This window comes from Cydia amplana, chromosome 21 (genome assembly GCF_948474715.1).
Source record: "Cydia amplana chromosome 21, ilCydAmpl1.1, whole genome shotgun sequence".
In the NCBI taxonomy this organism is placed as follows: Eukaryota; Metazoa; Arthropoda; class Insecta; order Lepidoptera; family Tortricidae; genus Cydia; species Cydia amplana.
The window spans coordinates 6,357,530-6,369,445 of NC_086089.1; the positions used below are offsets into that span (position 1 = coordinate 6,357,530).

The 11,916-nt window shown below is 39.6% G+C and overlaps 1 protein-coding gene across 1 annotated transcript in view; it reads left to right on the forward strand.

Moving 5' to 3' along the window:
* LOC134657864 (far upstream element-binding protein 3) overlaps positions 1-11,269 on the forward strand; it is a 34,409-nt gene extending 23,140 nt beyond the window's left edge. The window contains exons 12-16 of the mRNA XM_063513444.1: positions 171-329; positions 2,042-2,174; positions 4,830-5,014; positions 8,428-8,597; positions 11,150-11,269. Of these exons, the coding sequence (XP_063369514.1) occupies positions 171-329; positions 2,042-2,174; positions 4,830-5,014; positions 8,428-8,595 (645 nt within the window). The 3' untranslated portion in view covers positions 8,596-8,597; positions 11,150-11,269. The remainder of the gene's footprint in view (positions 1-170; positions 330-2,041; positions 2,175-4,829; positions 5,015-8,427; positions 8,598-11,149) is intronic.
* Positions 11,270-11,916: the final 647 nt, after the last annotated feature.

The following is an 11,916-nucleotide window of genomic DNA, read 5'->3' on the forward strand; positions in this document are numbered from 1 at the left end:
TCGATGGTTTGCCGCGCGATATGGAGACGTGGCTTAAGAAATGGCTGCCTTTCATCCCTTGGTTTTTACTACTTACTTGGTTTTTGTTATTTACTACTTACATTAAGTTTTCGGTCGTCTTCGGGACGTTCCGCACTTTCATCCACTGATATTTAAATTGTGTTGTCCAGCCGGTGAACTTCATCCAAGAGGGCGGCAACGGTGGCGGCAGCAACAACGGCAACGGCAACGGGAACGGCGGCGGCGACTACTACGGCGGCGGAGGCCCGCAGGGCGCCGCTTGGGGCTACAACCCGCACTGGCACCAGCCCAACAACCAGCCGCCACAGGTACTGACAGAAAAAAAAATTATACTGTTTATTATATGGCTACAACCCGCACTGGCACCAGCCCAACAACCAGCCGCCACAGGTACTGACAGAAAAAAAATTTATACTGTTTATTATATGGCTACAACCCGCACTGGCACCAGCCCAACAACCAGCCGCCACAGGTACTGACAGAAAAAAAAATTATACTGTTTATTATATGGCTACAACCCGCACTGGCACCAGCCCAACAACCAGCCGCCACAGGTACTGACAGAAAAAAAATTTATACTGTTTATTATATGGCTACAACCCGCACTGGCACCAGCCCAACAACCAGCCGCCACAGGTACTGACAGAAAAAAAAATTATACTGTTTATTATATGGCTACAACCCGCACTGGCACCAGCCCAACAACCAGCCGCCACAGGTACTGACAGAAAAAAAAATTATACTGTTTATTATATGGCTACAACCCGCACTGGCACCAGCCCAACAACCAGCCGCCACAGGTACTGACAGAAAAAAAAAATTATACTGTTTATTATATGGCTATCTGATCTGACTGATTAATTTGTCTATATTTCTATTGTATAGTTGCTTTATATCTTTCTAATTCTTTCCAATTTTTAGTGTATCTTCCCCATTCCTTTTTGTGTAATATATGTATGTTTATCCTGTACATTTTGTATGTATTTATATCCTTTATCTTTCTGGTACCTTGTTGTACATTTTGCTGCATTTGTCACCCTCTTTTCACTTTCTCCTCTCATCTACTCAAAGGTTAACTGGAAGAGATCCCTCAAAGGGATAAGTTCGCCTTTGTACTTCTTACTAATTGTATGTTATTTTTAATATGTCTTTTTGTACAATAAAGAGTTTACTACTACTACTATAAATAAGAATGTACAATATTTTCGGAAACTTAACCTAATCTACACTATAATAGATTATTAGCTAAGTGAGAGGTTTCCCCTTAATTACATCAATGACGTTATTGTTACTATTTTTAATCTAATTTATATTTATATAATTCTATTTTGACTTACTACTTAGTCAGTTAGAAGAAAGGTTACGTCGTGTGTCAGCGCGTCGCGACGCGTCTAACACCTAGACTTAGAGATTTTTAACCGACTTCCAAATCTCAAAGAAGGAGGTTATCAATTCGGTTGTATGTTATTTTTTATTGATATTGGTTTGAACTCCGAGGGGTTAAAATTGTTTAAAAAAAATCTGTCATCAGACTGGTTCACACAGAACGAATTAAATCGGTATCAAAATATCGCGCTGGAAAGAAGTGCTTCGCCCGAAGCTCGACGAGGTGCTATGCGCGGCAATTTCCTCAAGAGGTGACTCGATCTGTGTCAACCCGGTTATTACTATTTTTTAATTTTTAACAAGCAGAAACGTCTGCGATCGGTGCTATTAAGCTTAGAATAAATTTAAAAGTGGAAAAATTACTGTCTTGGGTGAGACTTGAACTCACGGCCTCTGGATTACTATTGAAAGTCGCTTACGACCATCCCATTCGGTCTTATTATTATTTTTACCTCGTCATGTATACAGTTAGTAGTCCGAGTGGAACTTGTCAAGAAACAACTAAAGTCTATTTTTTTATTCGGTAGACTGAAATGACAGTTAATAGTATGAAATGACATTTCATGTTCATACAATTAACTGTCATTTCAGTCTACGGAATAAAAAAATAGACTTTAATAATTCCATTTTTCAGCAGCAACAAGTGAACATCAACCCGAGTACGGGCCAGCCCGACTACTCACAACAGTGGATCGACTACTACCGCTCGCTGGGGCTCATGAGGGAAGCGGAGGCGATAGAGCAGCAGGCTAAACAACAGCAGCAAGGTGATTTTCATTATTATAAAAAAAAAAAAAAAGTTTTTATTGTTGATGATCGTGCCAATTACTTTTTGCACTGTCAAACATTCTGATGTGTGTGTTCTTTACTATACAGGGTCATTTTTGGACCGTTAGCCATATTGTGCGAGGTGATTAGGTAGGTCATACTGAACAACTTTTTCTATGGGACTAACCCCGAAATCCCAAAAAAAAATTAACAATATGGCTAATGGTCCAAAACTGACCTTGTATACATGTTTTTTTTTCACCGTACTTGTGATCAATTTCTTTAAAATGTATGTCTGATCAACCATGGTTTGGACACCATATAATGCGTCCGAAGTCGGGGAAAGCCACTTCGATGTTCAGTTTTTTTGAGTAACTAAATAATCGTCTGTCGATTTATAAAGGATAGCTAGAACTTAAATTCATACTTACATTGTAATAAAATTTACAATGACATGTTATATTCTTGCTGCCTTTTTAACTAGTGTCTGCCTATTTGTGCTCGCTTAAGCCAGCCACACACACTAGGTTATAACCGATGGTTATGCCTGCACAGTTCATTTGTGCAGGCATAACTGAACGTGTGTGAGCGTTTTCCAAAAAAAGTGTACATGTCATTCATGTCTTCAAAATATTGACTTCTTGGGCTCATTTTACTCAGAATCATTTGTACATTCACGCCTCATACATGAAAAAATGTGTCCCAAAATTTTGTATGAAAAAAATTTTTTCCAGTGCGTCACGTTCATACAAATAAAAAAAAATTTCATTCAAGAATGTGACCATCAGGAAAGGAAATTTTTGGACCCATTTTTTATGTATGAGGCGTGAATGTACAAATGATTCTGAGTAAAATGAGCCCAAGAAGTCAATATTTTGAAGACATGAATGAAATGTACACTTTTTTTGGAAAACGCTCGTGTACGACATGACTCCTTGCCTGCGCAAGCAAAATTGAAAATATGAAAATTTATATTTTTTGCCGCTCGGTTGTGCTTGCGCACTTCGCTTGCGAAGGCATAACTGAATGTGTGTGGCTGGCAGCCTTCAGGCTTCAGTCATCCAGTGATTGCGGAGGGGATAGGTCGCACGTCACTGTGCAACAATGGCGTCTCGCAAACGAAATGAGAGGATTTTTAGTAGATTTTTAGGGTTCCATACCTAAAGGGTAAAACAGGACCCTATTACTAAGACCACTGTACGTCCGTCCGTCTGTCATTAGGCTGTATCTCATGAACCATGTTAGTTAGACAGTTGAAATGTTCACAGATGATGTATTTCTGTTGCCGCTAGTACAACAAATACTAAAAAAACCGGCCAAGTGCGAGTCGGAGTGGGGCTCCCATACAACAGATGATTTTTTTTGCCATTTTTCTAGATAGAATACTCTTTATTGGCACACCTCAGTAAAAATATACAAAAGAAAAGAACAATTGATTAAATGTAGAGGCAGACAACAGGCGGTCTTATCGCTAAAGAGTGATCTCTAGATAATGGTACGGTACCCTTCGTGCGCGAGTCCGACTCGCACTTGGCCAGTTTTATTATTTTTTTAAGTGTGGAGTGGATTCACGGTTTGTATGCGTGTATGGCTGACGAAATATAAACCTATTAATAGCGCTATTGCGTCGACGTCAACCACCGCTACCGGTGCCATGATGGTTTGAACTGAGAGTTTGTGCAGGTTTGTCGTTACGTGTGTGTGCCCTATGGAGCCCTTTATCTTAGTTAAGTAAATTATATTACGTCACACTTATAGGAATGTCTCATATCACGAAGACGGGGTGCATGCGGAATCTAGACTCTAACACCTCATTATATGAGACATGAATGCCGACTTCGTGAAATGAAATACTCCATAGTTTAATATAATATATTAAGAGTAAATATAAGAGCTATTACAGCGGCAGTTAAGCCTCAGGGGGCTTTGTTCGCTGTCATAATTTTTTGAATGTAAATATTTTGTGTTAATAAATAAATGAAAAAAAAAAACGGTCGTGCCTGTTAGTATTGCTTGCACACGCAAAACCGACACGTAAAACCTAGCGTGTGTGGCCGGCTTTACGCTGTACGCTGCGTTCGCTCTGGAGACCGGCGTCTAAAGCTTTGGATTCCTCCGAAAACGGTGCCGTCATATTACGGCCGCTATATAGCGTTGACTGACGTCACTAGAACGTTGTCTATGTAAACAAGATGGCGCGGTTTCCTAGACGGCGTTACGTTACGTTGATTGTCAACGTAACGTAAGATGACGGCCGTCATGACGGTGTCGATAGTTTCGTGGACGTTTTATTAGATAGCGGTGACGCCATTTTGAATAAATGACACGAAATTTGAATAAATGATTCCGTACTACGATTATTTTCCTCTTCTGATGATATTTCATCCTCCAAGTAAATTATAGATGATCAAGCAAATTTTGTCAGTAGGAAAAGGCGCGAAATTCAAATTTTATATGGGACGTTATCCCATCGCGCCTACATTTTTCAAATTTGCCGCTTTGACCTTGGTGGTTGACGGTGTGTTATGACGCCGTGGTACTTTCCACATGTCGCCACCGTAAAGACGGCCGTCTTTTGCGGCCGCTATATAGCCGGCACCGACGGCGCCGTTTTCGGAGGAATCCAAAGCTTAACCTAGGTATCGTGTGTGCAGGAGGAGGCGGAGCGGGCGGCTCGGGCCCCGGCGCCGGCCCGCCCGGCCCCGGCGCCGCGCCCGGCCCCGCGCCCTCCCCGGCCCCGGCCGCCGGCGCGGACTACAGCGCGCAGTGGGCCGAGTACTACCGCAGCATCGGCAAGCTCAAGGAGGCCGAGGCCATCGAGCAGCAGATCAAAATGAAGGTACACTACTCTTTCTACGTTAACCCCATGGTCTAATAAAACATGGTCTTCTCTTCCCAGAGTGTCACTTGCCTACGTCACAATAACATTGCCACTTTATTTCAACATAACATGTTACATGGGTACAAATGATATCTATGGTTAATAAGTTAAAATATTTCTTTATAATTTTCATTTATATGTATTTTATCTTAAATTTTACAATAACACGTCATTTTTAATTATTCGTTAGCGATATCTTCAGATTCACGAAAGAAATTTCAGACGTTCGGGTAATTCTGTTTACACTACTGGCAACACAGGATAGCGCTGTCACATTTGACAATCCGCCATGTTGACTCTGACCGTCATCCTTGTCGAACGCGTGTTAATTGTTATTTCCTTCTCGCTCAGTGTCAGCAGTCGCAGTGTTTTCCAAACTTTTCACGTCGTTAGCTTGGTAATTAATGTTTTGTTACGAAAATGGTTGGCTGTTCTATTCGGAACTGTAAGAGTAGGAGTGAAAAGGACAGTATAGATTTGTTTTATTTTACTATGTTTCTACATGAATAACTTAAAATTAATGCCGTTAAAATAATTTTCTCCGTTGGTTAAAATTCTCCCACATTTTAAAGTTTGAGAACCTGTAAACAGCACGATGACGTAGGCAAGTGACAGTTAGGTCATTCGCGAATCTCGGAAGAGAGTACCAGGCGGAGTATATTATTATACCATGGTTAACCCTTAGTGTAAGGCCTGAGTGGACGCTCGAGTTGGGCGTGCAGCGGGGCGGGGCGTGCGGCGTGCATGTTAAACAATTGCAAACGTATAGTAGCGGCCTTAGTGCACGCTGCTCAAATCCCTTGGGAGCTGGACGCCACGCTGCACGCCCCGCCGAACGCTCCGCTTCGAGCGTCCACTCAGGCCTTACACTTAAATGCAGGATTTTTTCTTTTTGCCCAGAATTAATATATGTATCACATAATTGTTTGCCGTTTCTAGGAAAAATAGTAAAAAAAAATATATCATCGATTTTCACTGCGAAATCAGTGTTAAAAGTTGCATAGGCTAAATCATATTTTTGGAAATATATAGCTATTAGTAAAGGCTATAGGAAAAATCTTAACTGCCATCGGAAAGGTACACTATTTATGATGTTCCTATGATGAAGTTTGTAAATATAAAATAATTACAAACCCCGAAAAATCTGCCCAAAATTCACATACTATGTAATTTTTATAAATCAAAATACTGCGTAAATTTATGTAATAATTCGGAAAATTTATTAGTTTTACTATTAAAATAATATACAGGAACAAATAGAATTTGTTTAACCCTTAATCTGTGAGCTATCTAATGCTTTGTAGAAATTTGGCAACACTATGCATTTAAGGGTTAAGGGTTCATTTAAACGGCGCGCGAACTCGTATACGATTTTAGTTACATTGCGGACCATTGAGGTTGCATCGATTCAGCCGACCGATCAAATGACGCAATGTGTTGAAACTCGCATGTGAGTCCTCGCACCGTCCAAATGAGTCCCAACTCGTTTCCTTCTAAAACAGTTCGGGTTCTTTCCGACCTGATCACAAAAAATTACAAAGGGAACATACGGGCGAATCGTGAGGCAAGACGCCATCGCTATCCACCAAAATAGGTTAGTTCAAGTCGTAATTTTGATCGTCCCTCAAACTTGGCACCGCAGGCGTTCAGTCCGCGGCCTAAACATCAATCGATTCATAAGTTTCAAACTACCTTATAGTTCCGCCAAGTATTCCGGCGAAGTGAGATATTTTATTCGACCGAAAATACAATTCGAAACACTAAAGTAGATGTGAACCGAAAAAGGGGAATAATGTGTGTATTGTGCGTTTTAAAATTGGTCAACTTCTGTGCATAGTATTTTTGTATACATATGTGCCATTTTCAGCCAAACGGGTACTTATTGTCTGTTATGAAGAAGGCGCTATTTCTAAATATAAAACTTAAATTTGAAATCAACCTTATCAACAACCGACAATGTGGTACCATTTAATTGAAAACGTTACATATAGAAATAGTACATTATTGCAGAGGCCGGGAAAGGTCAATTCGTGGATGAGTTTCGATCGACAAAGAAGACGAATCCACGAATTGCTATTCCTGCCGAGGCATATATAGTGCTTTTCTCCAAACATGCGAGGAAATAAGGTAAAATAATAATTATTTAAGCATCAAGCATGACTCAAATCGAACCTTCACATCAAAAATGTCAAAAACAATTTCCCTCTAAAATTAATTTTTAAAAGTTAAGGGCACAAAGTTATTCTGCCATTCAGTACCATTCAATATTCGTTCATTCAATATAATTGTGCAATATAGTTGGTCAAACCAATTTGTCAGTCAGTAAGAACCAGGAAAACTATACCCATCCTTTTCTTTTGGGTACTAGTACTAGTGTAAGACAAAGATAGTATGATTCTCTCTGTCTATGTTTGAAATGAGAAAGTCCTTTGACAAACTATATAAACTTTATGTACACGGATGAGATCCTTAAAAAAATATAAAAAGAATCTTTGATTTTATTAAGCAGTATTCGCACGATCATACACGAGCACAACGGTCTTGTAAGAACGAGACAAGTAAGGTCGTTTATCTTAGGGCCCCCCCACATCTAGCGTCTTTCGAGCGTCGGCGTCGGTCAGCGCTATGGAAAATGACGTCGCTGCGCAGTTGCGTCGACGTTGCTTCGAGCAGGGCCATAGAGTTGTAGACGCCGACGAGACGCCGACGCTCGAAAGACGCTAGATGTGGGGGGGGCCTTACTATCTCACTCTATCCTATAGCTTGAAATGATAGCTGATCGGGTCGTGTAGACGCGGCTCGCGGCTTTAATAATTGACTGTTTGCGTTTTTTATTTAAAAAAAGTAAAAAACACTACAGTAATAAGTTATTACTGTAGTGTTTTCTTCATTCCCGTCCGCTAGAACAGGACAGCGATAGTTTGATTTTTTAAATTAGAGTTTGACAATAACGTAGAACTTCCTGTACTATTTTTGCTACAATAAGGTGAACATTTCCGAGCATATTGGAGAAAATCATTTTATGTCGTTTCCATCAAAGAAAATCGAAAGCGTACAATTGCTAACTAAATTCATAGGATCACTCGAACATAGACTAGGAATCCTCTAGACGGAGTTTAGAGCAATTATTTCATGAAGCCGATGCTGCCAAAAATACGGGGGTGCGGGGGACGAGGTGAGCGAATCCCGTGCCGTGATTGGTCCGTCCAAAGACACGAACCAATCACGGCACGGGATTCTGACACTTTGACTCGAAGATGGAGTAAAACTACCGTATATAGTGGCAGAGGGGGTTGCGTTACTATGCTTAGTCTAGCGCTCGAACAAACAACAAAGACATTTCGTTTTTAAAATAAAGTGTAACCCCCCAGCAAGGGCAACCGGCCCCGGGCTCCGCGGCCGCCCCGTCCGCGCCCGCGCCCGCCGCCACGCCGCCCGCGGCCGTCATGCCGCAGCAGTACCAGTACCCCGGCTACCCCGTGCAGGCCTACCCGCCCTACCAGCCCTACCAGTACCAGCAGCCCGACCACCAGCAGTGAACGTGAGTATACTACCTGTTGCCTGATGTGTTGCTATCTTGGAGGATACAACTAAACGGAGTAGCCATTAACAGGCTTTCCCCTCTGTCGAAAATAGGCGGCCGACGGTCATACACAATGTATGGACTGACGTTTATCTGACATGGCTATTTTTACGTTACGCATACATTTGACGTTCCCCTCCCCCGCAAAAATCGGCAGACTGTTTTGTACAGAAAATTACAGACATGGCGTCTCCGTTTGATTATATCTTATATCCTCCAAGGTTGCTATGGCCATAGAGAAATATAATAAGACAAGAGTGCTCACTCCATACATCAGTTCAGACTATTAATTTCAGTGTTTACATCTAGCATCGAGTAGCGGAACTATCAGTACTGCTACTTGACAATAGATGTAGCACCGACCGGAAAGTCTTATCTCAACAGCATAAGACTTTCCGGTCGGTGCTACATCTATTGTCAAGTAGCAGTACTGATAGTTCAGCTACTCGATGCTAGATGCTAATAGTCTTTTTGGTATTAAAACTGATGTATGGAGTGAGCACTCTATATATTTTTTTCTCTATGCTATGGCGTTCGTCTACGTTTTTAGGCAGCCATTTCCCGGTGTAGTATTTAGACTGGATCTGTATTTGGGCCATTTTATTTAAAGTTATCCCCTATACTTTTATTTTTAATTTGTGAATTTATATGTTATTTCTACTCAGAATCACGAGCTCTTTCTATTTCTATCCTAATAGGAGAAAAAAAGTGTCCCATTCCGTTACCATTTTTTCATAGACTTTGTATGGCGGTTTCGTAATGGAAAGATTGAAAAGAATGGGAAGAAAAATGTATGGAAATCTTGGGTCACTTTTTTTCTTCTATTAGAATCAAAAGAGCTCATGATTCTGAGTTGAAATAAAATAAAAAAATGCCAATTGTGAAAAAAAAATTTAGGGGGCAACTTTAAATATAATGGCCCATTTGCTATCCCCATAAAGCTATATTTGTTTATTCTATTGTTGCAAAATTTAATCTTATCGCCGATAAACCTAAAAGGCTCTTTAAAAGTTCAAACGAAAACAATGCGCCTCGTATACAATAGATATCACATACGAAATTTACGTCAAAATTGTCAATATACTCGTTCAAATACGATACGCATTTATAATTTAACTGATTTGGAAGTTACTTAGCAGTGGATTGATATATACTTGTGTGGATTCTCACAGCAAAAAAGAATTTACTTCTAAAACAAAATCCTACTTTTCTTTTTTGCTGTAATTTTAGCCTGTTCAACAACGGTTTCACAGCTTATCATATATTGTACCCCGAGAGCACATATTATATGTATTATATTAACATAGTTGTTCATGTTCTAGTTTTAAAGCATGTATAGATATTATGATATTAGTCACTAATAATAAAGTGTGAGAGAAAGTGTAAGTATAACATCCCTCTCTCGACGATATATCTATGAAATTGTGTTTATTTTTTTAATGAATAAATAAGTAGGTATACGGTAAATTTAGGACATCAGCACCATTTAACTGTCCTAAAAACAACCATACTATAAAACACGTCATAACAAAATTTCAATATTAAAAGGTGGATTTGAGTTTCTATAACGTTAATATTTATATCTTTAGACATTTAAAAACTAAATCTTAACATTGGCAGTTAATCAGTGGCAACCCAGCACTAACATATATTTATTTAAAAATAGTTCGTTTAAACGTAACTAAAAATGTATATTAATACGATACAGTGTTCTAATCATTTTACTTTATACACATGTCAAAATTAAATATTCTGCTTCTTAACTAATATAGTGTACGCATGATATGTATTTCAATTTCTATGTTATACCCATTTAATTTCGCCGCTAGAATGTCTATTCTATAGATGTACCTATTGAATTTTAAGAATAGCTGCAATATGTTTATTTTACAGGAATTTTGGTATTATACAATTAACAGTTGTTTGCTAAAAGCATGTGTTAATTTCATCTACATCTTTTTCAGTTTACGCATGAAATATGTTTGATACATTACAGATATAAGCTGTTAATTAAGTTTGGGTATAATGCACTTGGATCGTGAACATATATATCTTCTATTTGTCTTCCTACTTTCCGTTAGTTAAGAATGCACCAAATATTACAAATTAAAAAAATAAACGGGGATTAAAAAACCATTGTCAACCCCGCGTATGTCACCCCGACCTGATATAACGAGTTGCTTAAATCGTCAGGAAACCTGCTATCATGCTATGTTTATAAATACGTAAATCAAATTGTGAAGTTTCTAACCCTTTTTTGGATAGATCGATGACAGCCCAAATCGTTTGTACAGTTGGGATTGGGAGGTATATCTGCTGGTGTGGCCCACTGCTGTAGTCGGAGGGTTATATGCGATTTCCTTAACTTTCGGATATACTTTCAAGACAAAAAGTTACGGCCTTGTAAGACTATGAACTGTTTAGTGTGTGTAGTGTTGCAGATAGGCTCGGCGGGCTTCGGAAGTTCCTCTTAGTATGTCGTTTGCCATGTTCTTTGTTTGTGATTGCAGAGGCCGCGGCGCACCGATCACCGACGAGACGACACTTCATTCTAGACTGTAAGGCCTGTCCACACTGAGCGACAAAAGTCACAAGTCACGTGACAGATGCTATGTGATCGCGTAAATCTGTTAAGAGTTAGTCCAAAAGTGACAAAACGACAAAAAGATAAACAATTACTAATTGCCATGTGTTTTAAAGAAAAATGGCGTCGCTTTTGCCGCTCAGCTGGGATAATAGGCCAATAACCTTAAGCCAAACCACGACTAATTCAGAATCCCCACAATAAATAAAAGAGCACAGTAAATAACACGTCTAAGACATATCAAGCATTTATTTCTTGTGGGTCAACCTATGTTAAATCATGAGATTACATTACCGGTATAATTTAACTGTGTACATTTCGGCTGTGTGGTCTATAACGTGAACGTTCTAGAAGTGTATTTGTATGTTGACTGATGTGCCAGTTTGTCCAGGATAGACCCACACTGCCTTTTAAATGAGACAACAGCTGGGGCTATAAGAGAAAGCAAAGCGTAAAGAACCGCCAGCCTCGCGCCGCTGCGGATAACGAGGTAACAGTTTGAATAGTATGTTTATCTCATGTCTTTTACGTGTTATATATTATATGTACATTCTAGATTCAAATCAATTTCAGTCTACGCTCCGTTTAAGCGTTACATAGTTTAGGTCAATCGGAAAATCTCCTTTCGATTTCGTAATTATGTCTTAGCAAGTAAGTTACGATTGTGAATTAATGCTCCTCTCGATTTAGGGC